Raw genomic sequence first — 21,894 nt, 5'->3', positions numbered from 1 at the left:
TCCTCAAAGTAGTTTATTTGCTGTTACCCTCAATTAATTGCCTGTGTAAGTTAGGCTACATTTGGGAAATGTAAAAATTTAATTATAGAGTAACAGGAGCAGTGGATTTTTGAACGTTCTTACAGCAATATTCCTTTCATAATCGAATGAGCAGCTGCTATGCTATGATGTGTTTCCAGCTGTATCCTAACAAGAGCTCGAACAGCGCTGCTATACTCCCCCTCACAGATTTGAGTCTTTCAGTTTTCACCCTGTGGCAGAATCACTGTTTTTCTCTAACGGCCGTATGTTCTTCAATTATTCCCCCATGTTTCTTCCTCTGTTGAGTGTGGGTGTGTGTTCTGGGGATTAGAGAGAGCAGGCAGACCTCAAGTGAGTTAAGAGGATAGCAAAGATAGAGCACATGCATGCGCACACACACACACACACACACAAGCATAAGCAGACAAACACATGCAGGACCACATTTACATGCACACGCAGTCACTTACACACACACACATACTCCCAATTGGCTGTTTCCATGGAAAGTGGCAGCAAAGGAGACACAAGGGAGCTATGGTGTAATGAACACCCTTTGTCCCTCTACCTTTGGCCAGGTCCTTAAGTAACCGCTCAGGGCCCACAATTAGTCATTCACTGTGGTAGCTACTTTTTCCAGTATTCGCCAGCAAGTCCAAACAGTTTAAGATGGTTAAATTATTCATCACATTAACTATTTTCTTCATTTATTAAGGCAGAGGGTCCTCAACCATAAGAATTTTTTATTTTTCCCAGAATTTACTTTTAAACCTCAAAATTACCCGCCAGATTAAATATGATGTTGTTCTTCGTGTTATCGTGGTATTACCTCCAATACAATCCAAAATAAAAAATGTTCTTCCATCCACAGAAAATTAATCTTGGAGCTCTTTTGCTGTCTGTCTCCATAGGTTCTGGTGTTGCTACACGGGTTATTGTTTAAGACAAACTGTTCTCTGCTGGTATGAAAGGCAATTGTGGATTTAAACTGGTACAGACTGAGCAGCCGTATGAATAACAAGTTTCAGCTGAGAAATATAATGGTATTTGTCAGTTTGTTTCCTCACACACATAAACAGGCACACATGCACACAAAAGGAGCGCTCTAATGAAGATTTCACATGTAAAAATCAATCTGTAATCCACAGTTCATTGTTGGGTTTAACTATGAAAATTCAAATATTCACTTCACTATTGAATGAAGTTAATTACAGTAGCTAAGAATGTCATCGGCTTGTTCTTGATGCTGGCAGATGCAGTTTCTGCGTGGCCATAACTGTCCTCATTACACAAAGCAGACTTTTTCTCCTAAAGCCTCTGAAATGCCATCACATCTATATGAACTTTCACGTCATTTTATAGTTATTCTTTTTCCTGTGCAACAAAGCATAGTCATCGGAAAAGCCATTTGCTATACAGTCATTTGGAAATCAGTTGCCGGCTGCACTACAGACAGTCAATTAGTGTTTGACAAAGCTTCTCCTTTTCATCTGACAAGCAGTTAACAACAATGGAATGAAAGGTCACGCGGAGCATGTAGGTGTGTGAAGGTAGATCACTGTAAAGGTCAACTTATGACTATAGCAGGTTTCTTCTGTTCTGGGAAGACATTAGCTATCCCCCTAAAGAATGTATTTTGAGCTTATTGGAATATTTCATACAGGTGTCACACATAGCTAATAGCAAGGATGTGCATCATCACCTCCTCTCTGTGTCACTATTAATATTCCTATAGTATCAGCAGGTTGTACAGTGTAATTCAGTACCATGGAGAGCTCCATCGCTTGAGTCACACTCCTCTTCCTCCATCGGGGGTCGCTCTTCAGCCAGAGCACAGCCTCTCACCGCGGAACCATCGACCTGCAGCTCCGTAGATCCACGGAGCGGAGATAGTGTGACACCACTGACCTATCAGCAGCAATGCGAAGGTAATAATAACAATTATAATTTTTTACCTCGAATCGTCACGTGTCTCATAACATGAACGTGTGAATGTGCTACATCTCAACTTCATCTAAACAGCATGTGTATGTCGTAGTTGTATTAGCCACGCTAATTCATGTTAGCCGCTTGCTCGTTGTCAAGTGTTCAGTGTTAACTTAACATGAACGGCGTCCTCTGACTGGTAATGAACTGTAACAGCTGATAGAAACCGTAGCAACAGTAATGTGTAGGCTACGTCCAATAGCGTAAGGCCAACGTGTGGGCTTCAGGCTAAAGAAAGAGTGATAACATGCACCTGTCACTACACAAGTCTGCACCAACAAACACTTGATTTAAAGAGACATGAACACACGGAGGCAGCACTGCGTCCATTATTGTCCAAACATAGAAGCCTGTGGGCTCTTCTTGTCAATGCAATTTTGTTTATTGTCTGCATAATCTGAATAAATCAAATACAAACACTGTAAAATCCAACAGGAATCCCGATCAGATGCAGTAGCTACATGTAATAGACAAGACACTGTCACATAGGATGAGTTGCATGGTTCGTCACTTGCAAAGATCAAAGGAGATGGGTCTGTCTGTCTGTCTGTCTGAAACTTGGCTTTGCAGCCCAGACTCTGTGGTGCAGACCCTCCACACTCAGGAGACAGGAAGCCCTCGAGAGGGGGCCGCCTGCTCCTTCCTTCTCCCCTTCCTCATGTGCTGAGCAGCTGCTCCTCCGTCTGCTTCAAGCTTGAGTTGGTGTTGTGGTTGGTGTTGCTTGCCTCCTGTTGCCACGAGCGATGATGGATGCTCGCCAGAGAAAGCGGCTTCCTGAGCTGATTTTTGAAGTGCTATCTGAAGGTCCCTCAGTTGCACTGTCCTTCACAGCAAGAAGGCAAACAGCATGAAAACAGAATGAAAACATCATATTTGATGGTTACTTGGTGAAAACATGTCAGGAGGCTGTTATGTAAATATTTTTACTTGCAGGGAACTGAAAGCTAACCAACAGTTTATTTGATTTATTTCTAATGTTGACTGGATACCTGCCAGAGCGGCTGGTTGAGTCAGCTTTCTGTTTAATAAATGTGTACCATCGGCTGAACTGTGGCTGGTGTTAATTTCCCTCCAGGCTCCTTATAAACACACACGTAAATAATCGTTCTCCAGTGTCTAACTCAGGAAAATGCCACCACATTTTTTCTTGACAATGGTAAGTACATTGGATGTCTTTGGAGATAAATGGACAGCAAATGGCGGCACCATGGGTTTACCTCTCACTAGAGCCACCTATACAGATACTCATATATTGTAAGATGCTTTGGGATACAAACTTCCACCAAAAGACGAATGGGTTATTGAGGGTTGTTTATCGTCAGTATTTCCACTGTGTTAACAACACTTCCTTCTGCTTTCCTTCAAGGTTCTTTGACCATGGTGTGAGAGGATAAACCAAAATGGCCAACCGCTGTGTTCCACTAGTCTTATTAGCCTGCGGTTCCTTTAATCCCATCACTAACCAGCACATGAGGCTGTTTGAGCTGGCCAGAGACCACTTGCACAGCACAGGTCAGATTTGAACATCCCAAATGCTTTATGTATTTAGGATGAAAAAAAAAACATGACATAGTCATTTTGAAAAATTATGTATGTGACAAATTAAAGGGAAAAAACAACAAAAAGTGTCTCAATAAGATATTGGGATACCCTCTGCCACCAGAACAGCTTCACTTCACCTTGGCATTGCTTCTCTAAAAGCTACAGGAGGGATGAAGACCATTCCTCCAAAACACATCCCCTCATTTAATGTTTTATGATGATAGAGGAGAGTGTATAACATACTGATATAAAATTTCCCATTGGGTTCACTATGAATCCCACGGCATATGATTCAGTAAGTTATGGTCATTTTCATCCTTTTCAAACTCAGTGTCTGATAAATGGGAGCATTGTCCCCGTCTAGAGACCACTCCCATCAGAATAGAAATGTTATAAGAGTGAGACATCATCCCAAACTAGCAAAATGGTTATCAAGCCCCAAACCATATCTCCTGATGTCGTTTTCCATAGATCTTAAAGCAGATATCATCGGCACGGCCGTTTCGGCTAATGCTGTGTTCAAGGCAGGCTTTTGAAACCGTAAGTTACAGCTTCAAGTCACAACTACGACTTGGTAGCGTTCCAGGTAACCCGTAGCTCGTGTTTTTACCGTCCTGTTGTCTGTGAAAGTTCCCTATAACGGCCACTCGTAACTTCCGACCCGTGAACTCGTACCAGATCGAACTGGTATGACTTCACAGGAAGGAAAAACACAAAGTACGAGTTTCCTTGAACGCACCATGAGTTAGCAGCCCCCGCCCTTGTCAGGCATCAATTGGTCCTCGTGCTACGTCACCACATTCACGCGCATCCCTTGGCTGCACACACAGCCCTTCATGCCGTTCTCTCCCCTCATTGGATAACACTTGTATCCCACAAGGAAAATTTTCTCCTCGGGTTACAGCAGAGCAGAGTGACGGAGAGACTCGTGTTTAGGCTGAAATACTTCATGTAAGTGATTGCTGACGGAAAATAGGACTATTTAGGACTTATATTAACAAAAACATTCCACTGATATCTGCTTTAATGCAGATGTAGCTGTAGTCACTGTTCCTATGGAAACACCTGTCTTTTGAGCAGTCTTTGTGATGACTGAAGCTTTGCCATCAATGCCCCAGCCATGAACCCTCTTTCAAAGTCACTCACATCTTTTTCTCCTGCCATGATGACAAAGAAATTAGAATCATCTGGGTCTGCTCAGCATTTTTACACATGATGCTGCAGAGAATGACTTGGAGTAAACTGCTTAATTGTACCATGCATTGCAGCTGTGGAAGCATCTGCATTCAGTAGGACTTGCCACACATTTATTTAGATTTTTCCCCTTAATTTGTCACCTGTATGTGAATCTCAGGGTGAAAGCAGCTCCTGTAAAAGATCATAGATGCATGCAGTTGTCTCTAGGATTCTTGGAAATCAATGAGAGTTAATGTTGGAATTTGTTTACACAAAGCACAACATGAAGTAAATGCTAACGTTTTCCTTATTGTTTATTTACGAGACGATAAGAGAACTCAACCTGTTGTGGAGATGTTCTGCCCCCTAGTGGTCAAAATAGTGATCATTGCAGCTTTAATCACTCCACATTCGTGTGACGTATATAACACAAAAGCATTACATAAAAAGCAAACTTTCATTTTATTGAGTATAAACAAAAATACATAGTGATAATAACCATATCCTTGGTGTTCCTTGAATAAAAAGGCTCAGTCACTCCAGGCTTAGTGTGTCCTCATATGATCCTCCACACAGTCCCATGTAACACCCGTGTCAGTCTCCTTACATAAACCCTACATCCTGATCTACGTCCTGAAGCTGCTCTGAATGAGTGCACTGACCAGGTCACATGGTCATAACGACATCATTTTATCTTAAGGAGTTATGCTGGTCCTGAGTCAGCTCTCACACTCTAAGATGCTTTATGAGTCGATGCAGCATTTCTGTGAGCAGGACCATAAATAATGCTCTTACAGATTCCCTTTGACCCCTTACCTATAAGACATCAGCTGACCTGTTTGAGGGTGATCATTAGAAATAAGTGTAAGCTGCACACAGGAGCTGTTTTCATTTTCCTCTTGCTGAAAGTTTGGGCTGCAGTTGTAAAGACAACAGTTAGGAGTCTTTTTGTAAATGCTTAAATGAGCACAGTTAGCTTTTGCTTCTGTGTTGCCATATCAAGAATTGTTGTCTAACTCTTTGCTTCAAGCAGTTTCCAACTCCTTAAAACCAATTACACAGTATAGACTGTAAGAAATGATAAAGTTTGATACATAAAGTCACAATCAGGCGGGTTCATCGCCTTGTGTAATGAAGATCGCTCATAGCCTTTGTCCGCAAATGCGAAAATCTGAAAAAGCAGCAATAACATTAATCAGCACATTTGAGAGATAATTCTATCTGCTGATTTATATTCCATTTCTGTATCGGCTGTCGTGACCCAGAAAAACTATATTAATCTTCTCTCCCTTCAGGCCAGTACCAGGTGGTGGGTGGCATCGTGTCTCCAGTTAGCGACGGCTATGGAAAGCAAGGCCTGGTACTGGCTAAGCACCGCACTGCTATGGCAAAACTGGCACTCCAGAGCTCCAACTGGGTCAGGGTTGATGAATGGGAGAGCCAGCAGCCAGACTGGACGGAGACGGTGGCCACTATGAGGTATAAAAGATGTTTATTGCCACACTGAAGTTCAAATTGCGCTGTTGCGTTTAAAGAGGAACGGTCCCAGGGGTCGGAGGAGGCCAGCATTCGCTCTCTTCTTCACTGTCACCTGTTGTTAAAGCATCTCACTGATTGTTACAACCTCCATTACACAAGTAGCTGCAGTCAGATATTCCCTTTCCCTTCACTGCATAATTCAGTCCACTTCAGTGGTTAATCTCACCACAAACCTGTCCTCTTTACAGAGTACAGACAAAACACAATTACTTTGGGTGAGCAAATATTGTGAGGCTACATTTAGCCAAACTATTGGGACACTAATATCAACCGCTGCCCCTTTTCTTCATCTCTCATTTCTGAATTGACTCATTTAAGCTCCCTTGATGTTCCCTAAACCTCACATTACTGTATTTGCAGCATGACATGGAAGATCTTTACAGCGCATAAAGAAAAACGTCTATCATGACAAGGTCGAACATATTCAGTACAAGTTTATAGCACAGCATTACTGAGTAGCTCCTGTACATTTCCATTAGCCTCCACTGTCTCCTGTTGGATCTTCCTTCATCCGTGACAGGCTGTGAGATAAAAATTAATATTTAGTCTTTTCTGACACGCCCTACTTTTTACCACAGCACCAGCAGAGTTCAGGTTGATGTACACTCCTTTTCTGCTTCTCTATCAGCCACTGTTGATGCCAACTTCAACTGTTTATGTAACAGAGTGTTTGCCAGGCTCCCTGAGCCTAAATTACAGGTTATAGTCTCCTGAGGGCCCCCAGACTAGACTGGACTTGCAGCAGGTCTGGGTTTTTCATGGGGTGAAATCAGAGGCACGGGCTGTTAAATTCATGGGCCAAGTGGGACCAGTGTAGCTGCAAAAAAGCTGTCTGGGACATGAATATGGGTGAAGAGAGGCAGGCAGTGGTGCTGCATTCGCAATGAGAAGATGTGAATAAAGGATTTTTGGTGGTTATTGAGCAGATGTCACGAAAGGGAATTAATCATCTGATGATAAAAATGTACCTTGCACTATATTACACACACATACTGCGCGTTTGAGTTCAGTAAGTTGCATTTATTTATAGGCACACATTGACATTTGGGCTCATTTTAGAAGTGTTTCTCCCATTTCACTCCCCCCAGCCCCTCCTCATTTCTCATAAATCCCCTTATTAGTGACCCTCCCCTCACTTGGTCGTCTCTAAGCTGTGTTTGCGCAACAGGGGTGCAGATCAAGGCATGAAGTGGCCTGTTGTCCCAGGACTATGACCAGGCCCACGTCACACGTCATCTCGCTCCCACACACGCACACACGCACGAACGCGCACACACGCAAATGTTCTAGAACAACTTTTAAGAAGCTTTACTTGAAAACAGTGAAGTTTTTCATTCATCTTCTTTAAAGGTTCCTCTGTGACTCTTTCTTTCTTATTCACTTCAGGTTAATAAAACATTATTGGGATGGTTACACTAAAAAAATCATGTTGCATAAAAAGAGAATGTGAAATAACAAATGAATACACATAAAAGCAATGATACACTGCACATGGAATGATACAACATCGAAGAAAAATTCTGTGTGTTGGTGGATAAGATTAAAGAAATAAATTCTCAGTCTGTCTTTCTCTCCGGTTCTCGGGCAGGTATCACTATGGGCGTGTTCTCACGGAGTATGAGCAAAGCACAGGAATGCACAACAGCTCCAGCGATAACACCACCTCCCTCTCAAGTAAGAACCTTTAATTGCTTGGAGCCACTTTCTATTTTCACACATTTTAGATTAGTTTTTCATTTATTTGAACTGGCTGTTAATTCCTCTCTTTTTTAGAGATGCAGTGCTGGTTGGTTGGTTGGTGCATAGTTCATCACTTTGCACCAGACTGAAATATCTAAACATCTGTTGGGCATAACATATTGTTCATGCATCCAAGTTTCATCAAATATGAATCACAGTGCCCTTGGTGATCTCCTCACTTTTTATCTAGCACCACCAGTAGGTCAACATTTTGACTTAGTCAGCACTTTGGCATATGATCAAATACAAACTCCCATCAGCCTCAGCTGTGCCATGTGTTAAGCACTAATTAGCAAATGCTAGCAGGCTAAACTTAGATTGTGTACATGGCAAATATAGCACCTACTAAACGGCAGCACGTTTACATTGTCATTGTGAGCTTGTTAGCATGTTGACATTAGTGCATTAAAGAACCTAAGAACGGCCTCAAACACCCACTAGCATGGCTGACATTAGCGTCTGTATAATAACAATGTTCTGCCAATGCACAGCACACAGTGCTTGATAAAAGTTTTTTTTTTCCAGCTGATTACTTGTATCACACGTCCTCTGACAGAGGTAGAGCTAAGGATTTGCATCAATCCCACATAATGTGGCTGTGCTTAACACATGCAAAGCAGGAGCCTAACGGTGCACCGTGGCTCTGACCAACAGTGGTTAATACTTCTAATACTTTTAAGACTGTGTGTGTGCGCGAGCAAGTTTATGAGATGGTTGTATAACTGGAAGCTATCCAGTCAGTATTCAGGAACATTTTCATGGATTATCTTTGATTTATCAAAATCATTTACAGGGATATCTGTTTGGGCCCTGTTGTAACCCAAGCCTGCAAAAACACGACATGAAAAATAGAACTATGTGCAGGAATAGCCCTGAGATCTCATCAGAGAGAAGCAAATAAAATATGTATTATGTTTGCAAAGATTGACATTCTTGCGGGAAAAAAAGGTTTTCTTGCTATTTTGGTTGCCTTTATAGCTCATTTTTGCAGAGTTTACTAAACACAAGTTCACAGGGTTCAGTTTGAGGTTTTATGGAAAGAATCATTTCTGTTGTTCTGATTATCCTTGGTACCCAGCACCATGAAAATCTAAGTTGTGTGATTTGTGGACCCAGTAAAACAGTTTTTAAGTTCTGTTCTGCAAATTACAAAGACTGCAGGTGTTGAATATTGCTCTTCGTGTCAGTGCTCTTTGAGGAGACACTTCAGTCACATAGTACTGGATTCCCCTTTTTTTTTAGCTTGATTACGGACCAGCCAGTTGGCAAAGGCTAACTGGATTATTTCAGCCTTTTCAAAATGAGCACCACTTGAGGATTATGTCACTGCCATCATAACTGCTCAGAGTAAAAACAGAATATGGAGTGAAAACCTTATGAGGCTAAAACAAAGGATTCAAGGGTCTGAGTTAAGGCTTGTTCTCTGTTAGTTTGATAAAGCATTATTTATATCAACAGGCATCAAACTCTTATAAAGGAGAATGAATCATAGATGTGTTTTATATTCAGACTCTGGCATCTGAATGCATGACAAACCTCTAAATGTAGGGGTGTGGAGTTTTTGACTCCCTCCTCTCCTCAGTATCACATTGTGCCTCTCCCTTCAGGGCCCCCTCCCCAGCTGAAGCTCCTGTGTGGAGCTGATTTCCTTGACACATTCAAGATCCCAGGCTTGTGGCAGGATGAGCACGTGGAGGAGGTGGTCGGGCGCTTCGGCCTCGTCTGCGTCAGCCGGGGCGGCCTGCAGCCGGAGCGGGCCGTGCACGCGTCGGACACGCTCTCCCGCCACCGACAGAACATTTTCCTGGTCAGGGAATGGGTGAGGAACGAGACGAGCGCCACAGAGGTGCGGCGGGCTCTGAGACGGGGCCTGAGCGTGAAATACCTGATCCCAGACTCCGTGATAGAATATATTCACCAGCACAACCTCTACACAGACGACAGCGAGAGAAGAAATAAGGGCCAGTTGCTGAGGCCTCTGACCAAGCAGGCGCAGCAGCCAGTGAACAGTCTGGATGACTGATTGACAGACTGCCGCAGCACTGAGCTCAACAGTGGGGATTCCTCAAAACAGAGAATTCACTCACAGATCAGTGCTCCTCGCTCTGTTTGCTCGGTCTTCAGAGCGGAAGAGGTTTGCGCAGCCCTACAGATGTCTGCAAAGACACACATTTGGCCTCAAAGTGTTTTCCAGGCATCACTCGTTTTCGGTGGGGAAGCATCTACACAGTGTCGTGCTTGTCTTGTGATTCATACGCATCAAGTGTTGCAAACACGAGCCCCATGTTTGCTCCACTGTGAGACTGAAGATTTGTCTGCAAATAGTTTTCTATTCTTTGTAGTTTTTCATTGCACCATCACTGCAGTTGGTTTGACTTAAGTAAATCATATATATTCTATATTAAGTATTTCTGTCTCACTTGTTTCTTTTCTCTTGTTGTTGCTGTTTAAATATATATAACATTATAAACCAGGCATAACAAGGTCATAAGTCAAAGTCCCTCTAACTGCTCACCATAAATCCTACTTAGAAAGAAAGCTTTTAAAATTACCAACCCACGCTGCCAAGGTTGGTTTATTGACATCATTATTGTATTTATAAAAGTTAAACACATGAAACTTTCTGGAATGAAATGAGAGAGTTTCCATTGTTAACGCTTTCAGTTCAACGAGCTTTAGAGACCGACTGGCAAGGTCTCACATTAAGATAGAAAAAGAAGTAGAGACTGAACAGCGTGAACGAATAAAATCGATTGAAATATCAGACCAGGTCAAATAATATTCTCATAAAAGACAAGACATGCCACAAAAAAAATCTTATCTTCAATATATCTGAAGATCCAAATACCAATGAAGGTGGTCACCGCCGTGTATGTTTTGAGTTTTCTGTGTCATCTCTTGGTGCATTTTAACCACTACAGCACTAGGATGCCACCATGTGTAACTTTTAAATTGTTAAGTATAAACTTTATCCTGTTATGGATTTCTTCTCGTGTGAAGATCATTGAGGGTGTCTTTGCGATGCAGCGGCATCCCAACAGCCATTCACTGCGGATCTATTCAGTTTCCCCATTATCATCCACACACTGTGTGTCTGCAGGCTGGTATTTTTTTCCACCAAAGGATTTAAAGTAATCCTGACAGTTGCTCAGCTACAGGAGGTGTTTTCTCACTGAGGCCAATGGCTGAAAGCACCACTGTGCCACTGATACTGACTGGCATCCTTTGAAAGATGTGTATGTGTGTGTGTGTCTTTGTTTGTGTTCCAGCCAGTAAAGGATTGAGACGGTGGGTTGGCTGCAGCTGGCCCAAAAAAGAGAGATTATCAAATTAATTGAGTTATTTAGGCGAGACAAAAGATGTGACAGACCTATTGTGGTGCGTTTAATTATTACTGTTGGATAATTAAGACCAGGTAATTTAGCTTTTCCTTTGTACAGTGCGTGGTGTCCACACCGTTTGCTGTATGTGTTCTGCCAAATGACAGGCCGATCAATGATTTAACAGATCTCTGTGTGAGTTTACTCCATTATTCTGATTGATGGCTCTATAATCCTGATCTAAACATGATTAAAGCGGGCGTCATCTTATACAACAGAACCAGGCCAAATCTCCCACACGTGGAATAACACACAAGTGAGTCTGTGTCACTAAATAACAGGAAGTGTATTCATTCTATTATAATCCTACAAAGGCAGAGTAAGCATTCTCCAACATAAAGCATGCAAGTGTGTTCTATATTATGTATGCATGTTTGCAGCATACATGCAGGGAGAGCGTGTTGGGGATTGTGGGGTTACATGGTGTGGATTGTGGGTGGGGAGTGGGAGGTGCCAGGGACAGGTAATCGGATTAAAGTGAATTTGGTTCAAATTGAGGCTTTTGAAGGCAGGTTCTGCATTCCAACGCCAGTGGCCATCCACAGCAGACCTCCTCACTCACTGAAACTAAAGAAACTCAGCAAAGACACAGCCAACATGCCTGTTGATCTGAATGGATATTGGAAAATGATTTCCAATGAAAACTTCGAGGAGTACCTAAAGGCTCTCGGTGAGTTTGTTAGGAGCTTTTGTAGAAAGAGATGACAGGCTTTTAGTGCTATAGGAACAAGTCTCATATCACTTCTGCATTGGAATATACGTATTGAAATTTATCTAGATGTAAATGTCAGTCGCCGTATTTAGATTAGTATGCAAATACAATCCTGTAGTATTTATAAAGAGACTCTCCACCTCTGGTAGTGAGATTACAGGCAGTTTGTTTCATATCGTACATTATTACCAAAATAAAGGAGGTGCAAATTTGCTGCAAGGTATCATTTTTTCCCCAGTCTCTTTTATAGAGTAGTTCTAACTGTTAACAGGAACAGCAGACTGGTCTTTTATCTTCATATAAATATTCTACTTAACCACAAAATACACATTAGACTGCAAAAAAAAAAAATCTCATAAAACAACTTCCTTTAGCAAGTTTTTATAGCTATGCATACCATCCTTAAGTCTTGCACCCTGCTTCTTACTGCCCCTGTCCTGTTTCTCATTCGTCTTCCACCTTGCCTGGCGGACTTGTCCCAGATGTAAATGTTGCCATCAGGAAGATTGCGACTTTGTTGAAGCCTGACAAGGACATCACCCACGAGGGGGACCATATAGTCATCAAAACCCTCAGCACCTTCAAAAACTACAACATGGACTTCCATGTGGGCAAAGAGTTCGAGGAGGATCTATCTGGGGTGGATGACAGGAAATGCATGGTGAGTACCCGAACAAGTGTATTCTGAGGGGATTTAATACATTTTAATGAATATATACATGATGTTCTTAACTTATGGCAAACCAGCTTTGCCACTAGTTTGATATTTAAGTTAAATTACACTGCTGCAGGTGTGTTGACCAATGACATAAACACATCTGCTATGGGTGCAGAACCTGGAGGTGTATGAAGTGACTTTTCTCTGTGGCACCTCTCTTGACTATAATGAGCATATGGTGACCACACAAGAACTTTCCACCTAACTGTAAAACTTCCCAAACTTTTCAGACCACTGCCAGTGAACTGTTGTAATTAAGACGGATATTGATGCAAAAGGAATGGCGAAGGTATAGAGAAATAAGTCAAGGTTCACATTTATTTGATCAGATTGTGTCAATGAATACTGAATAGGCTCAAAGATTATCTGTGGTCTCATTTGAAAAACCCTTTTTTGTATGCTGATAGGCTGATTCTAGATAAGCTATAAGCTGTTTGGAGGGTGGAAAAGAGAGAGAGTCACGTGTTTGTATGTGGTGATTTTATCTGAGTAATTATTTTAAGAGGGATGGAGGAAGACATGGCCTCTCACTCAGCATGTCAAATATGTTTCAATCTTTATGTTTAAAAGAGGAAACATGTGCCTATATTTCACATCTGAGTGAAAACCTCCACCGATGCACCATGAATTACAATCACACCTGTGTCTCCCCCTGACCTGTGACCTTGACACAGACCACTATCTCCTGGGACGGAGACAAGCTGGTGTGTGTGCAGAAGGGAGAGATTGAAGGAAGAGGCTGGAGCCACTGGGTGGAAGGAGATGAGCTTCATTTGGTAAGAAAACATCAGTTCCTCCCATGAATATTAATATGTGCAGTTTGGACACTTCAATCCAAATCCAGAATGCCTCTCAGCACTGTATGTGCTGTGCATATATTTTTATATCTGACTCCGCCGGTATGAATTAGCCCACCAGCTGCAGCAGTAATAACATTTCACTGTGTGAGGTGCATGCACACCGGAAATGTAGTTTGTCAATGTTACAAGAATGTGACTATAATTCATTTACTGTCAAATGAATCATGTTTCCACGTAAGAAACAGCATCTGAGGATATGGTTTCAAGGAAACATAATACAGATTCATAAATCCTGAGTTTCAGTTCTTCTACCTGGTTAAAGAAGAAGATTGATGCAAAATAATGCATGGACTAAAAAGTAAATGCAAAACTGTCCAGTTTCTGCAACTCATTTGTTTCATTCTCATTTCTTCATGACCTGAGATCTCTGGTAGTGGAGCAGGCATCATTATTACCATCATCCACCACTGCGGTGTCACTATCTTGACTTTGCGAATCTAATTTCTGTTAGAAGGACTTCAGAAGTTTTTTTTTCTCTTTTTCTTTAAAACAACTGTTCTGTGAAATTTATACTGTGGCCCCAGTGTGGCCTGTAATGAAAGCATTAGCATCTGAAAAGACTTTAAAGTAATGACTTGCACATTACCATTTTCATTAGTTCAGCATTATCAGATTTCCCTCTGTATGATTACTGCTATCAAAGCTAAGCAAAAATAATCAGCCAAATTATTTAGTTTAAGTGGTGCCAACAGATGTTTTCAATCAGCCGCCATGAAATTAGTTATTAGTGAAAAGTTCCCAGGAGCTGGAGGTGGGTTTGAATGTAGAGCAACAGTGGCCTCTGGTGGTGGAAACTGTTAGTGTCCTGGGATTTATTTTCTGCATCAAAGGATTAAATGTTCCTTTGTGGTTTCTAAATCTGTCAATTTCTCCTGCTTCTTTTCATTTTAATACACACTAGAAAAATACAGAGTCTGGAAGTTGACCTCTGCTCATGATGAGGCCACGTATATTTCGGAGATACATGGTTTACAGTGGCTAATGTGGAAAGCTATTATGATGATTTTAAAAAATAGAGCCAGTGTTTGTCCAAGCCTTTAGTTACTGTTGCTATGTCAACCTCTGGTTCAAAACATTTGGGTGTCCCCATAGAGACAGACGATAAGGTCTTGATTGGCCAATAATTTAAGCAATTCCCCTCGGTACTGTCAACACACACAATTAATTAAAACATGCTGAGCAACTCTCATTATGTACCATGCCAGGGCTGACTGTATAAATCAGATTTGTTTGCAGGAGGCTCGTAAGCAAGAATAGGCTCTCTCTATACAGTATATAATATTCTGAATCTTTTAGAATCATTATCAAAAACTTAACATTTTCTTCTATTGTTTACAGGAGCTGAGAGCTGGAGGAGTTGTTTCCAAGCAGGTCTTTAAGAGGACCTGAGCTGTCTCTACCTGGGTGAGGCAGTGCCACTGGTTGGCATTGGCTCACAAAGACACACCTGACACATCCCCTGCCCCTGACACACCACACCATCTGTTTCCCCTTTGTGCCATTTCTACATCTCTCCATGTATACATCTGCCAGTGTCATATCTATTACTTGGTTGAATTTTTTTGTTGTTAGAGGTCATTTATATTTCATCAAAGCTGTTGCCTTACTCTGTCAAAGCCAATCCATAGACAGTACAGTAAAGGGCAGTGTGGATCGTGTAACATCACAAAATGCAATCCGGCATATCTATCTCAGGGTGGGCGCTCCTTTGATTAAAAGTGTTTAGACGTGTTGGATGCAAGCATAGGTGTAGCTGATCAGATGGGTGAGCCAGACTGATAACTCAACACACTGAAGTGACTGATGGAAGTGAAGAGAATATCAATATAACACCTGGAAAAAAGGTTGCAAGTTCCTTTATGGTTCTTGGAATGATTGTTATGACTGAAAATCGATGATCTGAGTTTGGTTGAGGACTGTGAGCTTCTTGGCTATTGATGCTTAGTGTCTCTACAATGGATATCAATATTGTATGTATATATATATATCCCTCCCAAATCACTTGGGACTGTGCAATTGATAGTAAAAGGAATCATCAATCAATAAATGAAACAGTGCTCAACAATGTTTTCTGTGTAATTAATCCTTTTTGGATCTTAACTTTCTCAAGCTGGTTGAAAAACAAATTGTTTTGATAGGCAGGTCTGCCCAGCTGTTATACAACCAAACATTGAAATGAGCCCTTCTTATTTTATTGAAGTTAAGCCTGAGAAGCTCCTTTCATCTGAAAATGTCTTTCAAGACATGCATGAGGAATCTAAGGGCCTTTACTTAAGAATTTCAAAAGTGAAGAAGTGAAGCCTGCGGAGCTTCAGCCAGACAACTTGAGCCACGCTGTGCTCTGAATCAGTTCATCTGCGAGCTCGCTTCGTGCATTGCCATTGCAGTGTACAAGCTGTCCAACTCACTTGCTCATTCTTTGCTACTGCTGCCACTGCTGCTGCTCACCCTGCTGTTCTGCCTCCTGCTGCCTCTTGTGCATTCACACCCCGCCACCACCCCAGCTTCTACCTGCAGCCCCTGTTTATTTATGGTTCTCCAGGGGGTTGTTATTGATCTCTCCCTGCTCTTCCTTTGGCTGGTTCAAAAAATTATGCAGGCAGGGAGGGGTCCAAACAGGGTCTGATGCAAGAGTAAAATCTACATTTACATTTTTTACTCAATAAAACATTTCTGTGGAATTTGGGGGTTGTCTGGCTCAAGGGCTGTTACTCAGCTCTCATTTTGATCAACAGACAAACAGCGCAAAATTTGAAGCCACAGCTCAGTTCAGTTGAAGTGACACTAGACTTTTGGATAAAGTATTAGACACCTTGTGTTCAGTTGAACGTGACTCATGTTTACTGGTGGTGACGAAAAGACTGTTAACAAGTTATAGTCTTCTATTAGTAATTATTTATTTGATGATATTTGTCACTGAAGACTTGAAATGCTTGGAGGCTAGCAGCAACATTTGTTCACTGTAAATCCTTAATGCATGTGGATGCCATTTAATCTAGAGTGGAAATAGTGGACTGATATTGTAAATTTAATTGGGATAGCTGAATACATGCCATAAATATCATCATGTCATAAATATAATCACAATTTGGATTTGATATGATATGAATGAACCTAGGTGTAATTCAAAGAAATTCACACAAGTTATCTTTTACTTTTTGGGGAAAACCTGACTAAAAATGAATTGCAATGCAAAAAAGGTTATCTGTTTATTATATGATATATCTTTTTAGCTTACTGTACTATTTATTTCCATTTAAACAGCATTTTCTTTTTTTTTTTGAGAGACTGAACTTCAATAACCTTTGTGCTCAAAGTTCAGATATCCCAGAAAAAGTTCAAATAAAGACTCACTGTTGGCAGATGTTACAAAATAGGTTCTTCTGTGTGCACGTTGTACACCTCAGCAGTATCTGCATGGGTAGTGGGTGAAGGTACAAGAGAGAGAGAGGGTGGTGGTTGGGTCATGTACAATATGTATGTGTGCGTGTGTGTGTGGTGGTGATGGTGTGTGTGTGTGTGTGGTGGTGGTGGTGGTGGGGGGGAGCACCCACATATGCCTGAAGTAACCTCCCCCCCAAAGAGAGTATGTATAGAGCCAGAAAGAAAAGGGTGGGTCCTCCCCTTCCCCCTCCAAAACAACTGCCCCTGCCAATCCCCTTTGAGCTATAAACTCACTTATCAATAGTTCTCTGCCCTCATGCCTCTGACTTGCATAAAAGCAGGGGGAGACCCTGCACCTTCCCCCTACACTGTCTAAAGTCTACACACACCAGCGTCACCAGCTGCCACCATGCCTGCAAACTTCAATGGAAAATGGATACTGGAAACCAATGACAAATTTGAGGAATATTTAAAAGTATTAAGTAAGAAACTTTTTTATATCAATGGGTTTAATTTTGTCTAAGTTATGTAGTTGCAGTAGTGTTTTTACAGGTTGGCCAAATAGCAAAATCATGTAGTTTCATGCTCGCTTATTCTTTCCTGTTGAGGCAGAACTTTCTGCCCTCGTGCTGTTATCGACATTGGAGTTTATGACAAACTGTATTTGCACTAGGCCTACAGGTTCTTGTTCACTACAACTATAAATACTCATATTATTCACATTGAACAATCATGCTTAGTCAACTACATTATTTATATCTAATCATGTACATTAGGTATAAATCAAATGACATATCAAATGATGTGACAACTCTGGATTACCTGTATAATCAAGTTTTTATATTTTGGGCCCAGATATTGATTTTGCTACAAGGAAAATTGCCATCTCCCTGTCTCAGACCAAAGTGGTTGTCCAAGATGGAGACAACTTTAACTTCAAAACACTGAGCACCTTCAGGAATTATGAGCTGGGCTTCACCGTAGGGGTGGAGTTCGATGAGTGCACCAAGGGACTAGACAACCGAAATATAAAGGTGGGTTCACCTCGTGAATGGAGTCCTTGAAGTGGCGTGAGTCAGAGATAGTTTATCTGATGAGGCGATACAGATAAGTGCATCCAGGGAACGATTTTTCTGTAGTGCATGTGTGACATCAGTGCTAAAAGCATCAATAATAATGTGTTGGTGACAGAAAATTGAACAGTGAAGATGAATGGTTACATTAAATGCCAAATAATATAAATTGTTTACATCTAAAGCTGAACGATATGAAATGACTTGATACACATGCTGCACAAACTGACCTGCCAGTAGTTCAACAGATGTGCACAGGCACTTTAATACATACATCCTTCATTATCAAGAAAATAGGAGACACTGAAAGGAAGTAAAAGCACATTTTACATCACTTAAAATCCATGATCATGTGCTATTCTGGTTGCTATTAACTGATAGTGTGTTCAATACAGTATCCTAGAGAGACTTCACATTGACACAGTATTTGTGTAGTGATAACATTGGTCACTCAAGAGAAGCACGCAGTTGTAGTCAGTGACATAAATGTAGGTGGATTTCCTAAGCACAACTTTATATTTTATGTGTAGACGTATGTTTATTGTTTACTGAACACCCCATATGTTGTCTAGTGCCTGGTGACCTGGGAGGGGGACAAGCTGGTGTGCACCCAGAAAGGAGAGAAGGCCAACCGAGGCTGGAAACACTGGATCGAAGGGGACAAACTCTACTTGGTGTGTTGACTGTAATTAGACTTTTGTAAAAGATCTGAACTAGAACATGGGCTAATTGAATTATTATTAAAAAATAAATTGGATGGGAAACAGATGGCAAATATTGTACAGCAGAATTTTAATGTTCCGTCTGTTGCAATAATGCCTTTCTTTTTCTTTTTCTTTTTTTTTTTTTTACCAAATGTGCTACAATATATTAACAAATGTATTTTCCTCTCCTCTTCTCTGACAGGAGCTGACATGTGAAGATGTAGTTTGCCTTCAAGTGTTCAAGAAAAAAGAATGAAAAGAAAATATTTGTTTTAGTTTTCAATAAATAAAGGTGCTTTTAAGACTACATGTTATTATTATAAATGTACTTCAGGGCAGATTTCATTTGAAAGATTCACGTGTAGATTCTATTGATCACCAAAGTCTGCATTAGCACATGTTCTCACCTAATTATTATTACGTATATTATGTGTTTATCCTTTCCCCCACTTAACTCAACCTTGACAAAGTCTGTTTTCCTTGTGCCCCTTTATCTATAAGACTGTGTATGATAGCAGTGGCTCTGTAAACACAGTCATAGTAGAAGCTGAACAATGTGTAACAGTGTGGAGGTTCTTATGACCTGAACTCTTGCAGTGTTAGTGACACTTTGTGAAACAAGAAGAGTTAGAATTAAAACTCCTTCATGTGTATGATTAAGTAAAAGTAGTATTATCACATTGGGAATTGTTGGCCATTTAAACTATCAATCATAAAAAAAAACACATACAGTATATGGGCCTTTACTCGGACATCTCAATTCTGTGTGGAGAAAAAACTTGTCTTTGTTGTCCTTGTCTCATGGTCAGTTATCCTAGTTCGGTTCCTGTTTGTTAAATCCACAATAAAAGCACTGTAACAAACAGTAACCTTAATTCAGATCCATCTTCACTGTCTCCATCACTCACCGTGCACAATGCTGGATGGACACTGAAGCATCCCCTGGCTCGATCTGGTCTTACTCCTTGTCTTGTTATGGTTCCTTTTTCACTCACTCACTCACTCACTCACTCACTCACTCACTCACTCACTGAGGGAGAGAGAGAGAGAGATGTTACCATAACTTTAGAGGACATAAGACTCACATTAATTTCCCTTATATATATACCATAAGTTTTAACACCTAATCTTAACTCTTGTCTTCATATGACATTTTAGCTAATAACATTACGCCTTGTTCTCTTGCTGTTTGTTATTGACAGAGATCTCCCCCTCTTGGCATCACAGCCTGGCACTAATAAAGGTGACACAGCAACAGCACGTAAATCCATTTTCAACTGTCTTCATCTGCATCTGTCTCTCTGATGCCCCACTCACCGAGCACAGGCAGCTGTTGTAACGTTGCAGCATCTCCTGGTTTCAGACACAGTCCTTGCAGCATACACAGTATGTCATATTTTCTCAGTCCATGTTTTATGTGGAGTATGCTGCTGAGTATCTTCTTCCATTCTGTTCCTGAGTTGTGACTTGAGCAGATTCATGTGGGAGAATGTTTGTTTTATGTCTGCATTGCTCAAAGGCGTTGCAATCAAAGCCAGAGCAAGTTCTTTGAAGGTCTGGTCTCCACTGCTCTTTGTAATGGAGCAGTGAAACTCCAAACTCCTCTGCTTAACTGTCTCTCTTGTTTGTGCATATGTGGTACATTACAGCCTCCTACTGTGTTGCAAGAGCTACAAGATCAGTGGAGTAGAGCTTTCGCACTGAGACGGGCAATCAATTTGCTTGTGAAGGAATGATAGTCAGACTAAACAGTCATTCATTTGCATATCTGATGTTGAGCCTGTTGAATTCTTGATCATGGCATCTTTGCTGGTCTTTTATTAGCTGACAGTGACGCTTTCCTTCATTCCCACTGATTGAGTATGTGCAAACAGTGATGGATGGAAAACCACTATGTATGAGACTGGTGAGGCTTTGCATCTTAACCCTAACCTCAGTGGTAAAGAGTTCTGTGTCAAAACCATTGTGAGAATGAAAAACTGGAAAACTACTGCATGGACGTGTCTTGAAGCTTTTGTTTACACACAGGTGTAAGGAACGATGCACACACTTCAGCAGCCAAAGATGCACACACAGTTGTAGAATCAGTGCTCTCATTAATCATACGGGAGTATTGGTGGTGTTCAATACCCTTCCAGGATTCTCTGAACATGCTTGGAGCCATTTCATGGTTGATTACACCGTGCTCGCTATGGTCCAGTGCATTTTGATATCTTTATCACAAGTAGACCCAATTAACTTGCAGAGATGGTTACCAGATATAATGAATTGTGACAGGCTATGTTGGTTGGTACCTTCAACCGGTCTTGTCTTGTTTTGCTTTGAGACCATAAATCCAATGTCCAAGAACAAGATTAGCACGTTCTGAATGCATTTCACATTTGCAGAATCTGAACACTTTGAATAATCCTTTGTGTAATGGCACTTGAGTTCTGATCCTGTCTTTTTTGTCCATTTGTCTCTGTAATTGTTAGCAAAGTAGTTAAAGAAATTATTTGAATTTCTGTGGCATTTGTTTTGATTGCATTATAATGTGCTGGATAATACACAATACAAATGTTTTGCATGTTTCCTATTCTTATTTTACTGGATACTGAATTAAAATCTAGAACATTATTTTAGATTTAAAATTATAAAAAATGTTTTATCCCACCATCCCCTTCATTGATATTATTATATATGTAACAACTATATTATCATTTCTATTTAGAAGTGTCTTCTTCAAAATACTTTGAAATGATGTATCAGTGTCATGTGGTCCATGGGGAATGTTGCAGGACGTTTCACATAAAAAACATGTTAAAGAATAGACAATTAAGCTGACATTAATCTTTAGTAAAATGTCACGTAACTTACAGTAATGTTAGTTACTTCCCTTAGCACCACGGGAATAAATTGGTAACAGTAGCCTAGTAGTAGTAGTGCTCATCACACTTCAGAGGGAAGCTTACAGGGCTGCTCCTTCTTCACATGTAAGTTTATATTATATTTCTTGCCATGTGTTTTAAACATTGAATGCCATATCTGTTCATTCAAAGCAGATTAACTGAGAATACTTC

The 21,894-nt window shown here is 40.9% G+C and overlaps 3 protein-coding genes across 3 annotated transcripts; all 3 read left to right on the top strand.

The window, feature by feature from the left end:
- Window positions 1-1,892: 1,892 nt before the first annotated feature.
- On the top strand, window positions 1,893-11,686 carry nmnat3 (nicotinamide nucleotide adenylyltransferase 3). The gene is made up of 5 exons (XM_085805884.1): window positions 1,893-1,949; window positions 3,374-3,519; window positions 6,021-6,204; window positions 7,853-7,938; window positions 9,612-11,686. Exons 2-5 carry the CDS (start codon window positions 3,408-3,410, stop codon window positions 10,025-10,027), a joined length of 798 nt encoding a protein of 265 aa, XP_085662010.1. The 5' UTR covers window positions 1,893-1,949; window positions 3,374-3,407; the 3' UTR covers window positions 10,028-11,686.
- Window positions 11,687-11,831: 145 nt separating this feature from the next.
- On the top strand, window positions 11,832-15,739 carry rbp1.1 (retinol binding protein 1, cellular, tandem duplicate 1). Its single transcript, XM_085805886.1, has 4 exons — window positions 11,832-12,054; window positions 12,579-12,757; window positions 13,489-13,590; window positions 15,013-15,739. Exons 1-4 carry the CDS (start codon window positions 11,982-11,984, stop codon window positions 15,061-15,063), a joined length of 405 nt encoding a protein of 134 aa, XP_085662012.1. The 5' UTR covers window positions 11,832-11,981; the 3' UTR covers window positions 15,064-15,739.
- Window positions 15,740-17,447: 1,708 nt separating this feature from the next.
- On the top strand, window positions 17,448-19,142 carry rbp2b (retinol binding protein 2b, cellular). The gene is made up of 4 exons (XM_085805887.1): window positions 17,448-17,540; window positions 17,914-18,092; window positions 18,704-18,805; window positions 19,038-19,142. The coding sequence occupies exons 1-4, from the start codon at window positions 17,468-17,470 to the stop codon at window positions 19,089-19,091; spliced, it is 408 nt and encodes a 135-aa protein (XP_085662013.1). The 5' UTR covers window positions 17,448-17,467; the 3' UTR covers window positions 19,092-19,142.
- Window positions 19,143-21,894: the final 2,752 nt, after the last annotated feature.

The sequence above is a fragment of the Trachurus japonicus genome, chromosome 17 (genome assembly GCF_045865225.1).
Source record: "Trachurus japonicus isolate A0001 chromosome 17, Traja_1.0".
Taxonomy (NCBI): domain Eukaryota; kingdom Metazoa; phylum Chordata; class Actinopteri; order Carangiformes; family Carangidae; genus Trachurus; species Trachurus japonicus.
The sequence above is the reverse complement of the archived record's forward strand: the minus strand, read 5'-3'. Positions and strand labels throughout refer to the sequence as shown.

Coding starts and splice junctions, on each gene's coding strand:
- rbp2b (XM_085805887.1), top strand. CDS start 17,468: ATGCCTGCAAACTTCAATGGAAAATGGATACTGGAAACCAATGACAAA. Junction 17,541..17,913: donor GGAATATTTAAAAGTATTAA/GTAAGAAACTTT, acceptor TTTTGGGCCCAG/ATATTGATTTTGCTACAAGG. Junction 18,806..19,037: donor AAGGGGACAAACTCTACTTG/GTGTGTTGACTG, acceptor CTTCTCTGACAG/GAGCTGACATGTGAAGATGT.
- rbp1.1 (XM_085805886.1), top strand. CDS start 11,982: ATGCCTGTTGATCTGAATGGATATTGGAAAATGATTTCCAATGAAAAC. Junction 12,055..12,578: donor GGAGTACCTAAAGGCTCTCG/GTGAGTTTGTTA, acceptor GACTTGTCCCAG/ATGTAAATGTTGCCATCAGG. Junction 13,591..15,012: donor AAGGAGATGAGCTTCATTTG/GTAAGAAAACAT, acceptor TATTGTTTACAG/GAGCTGAGAGCTGGAGGAGT.
- nmnat3 (XM_085805884.1), top strand. CDS start 3,408: ATGGCCAACCGCTGTGTTCCACTAGTCTTATTAGCCTGCGGTTCCTTT. Junction 6,205..7,852: donor GAGACGGTGGCCACTATGAG/GTATAAAAGATG, acceptor GTTCTCGGGCAG/GTATCACTATGGGCGTGTTC. Junction 7,939..9,611: donor TAACACCACCTCCCTCTCAA/GTAAGAACCTTT, acceptor CTCTCCCTTCAG/GGCCCCCTCCCCAGCTGAAG.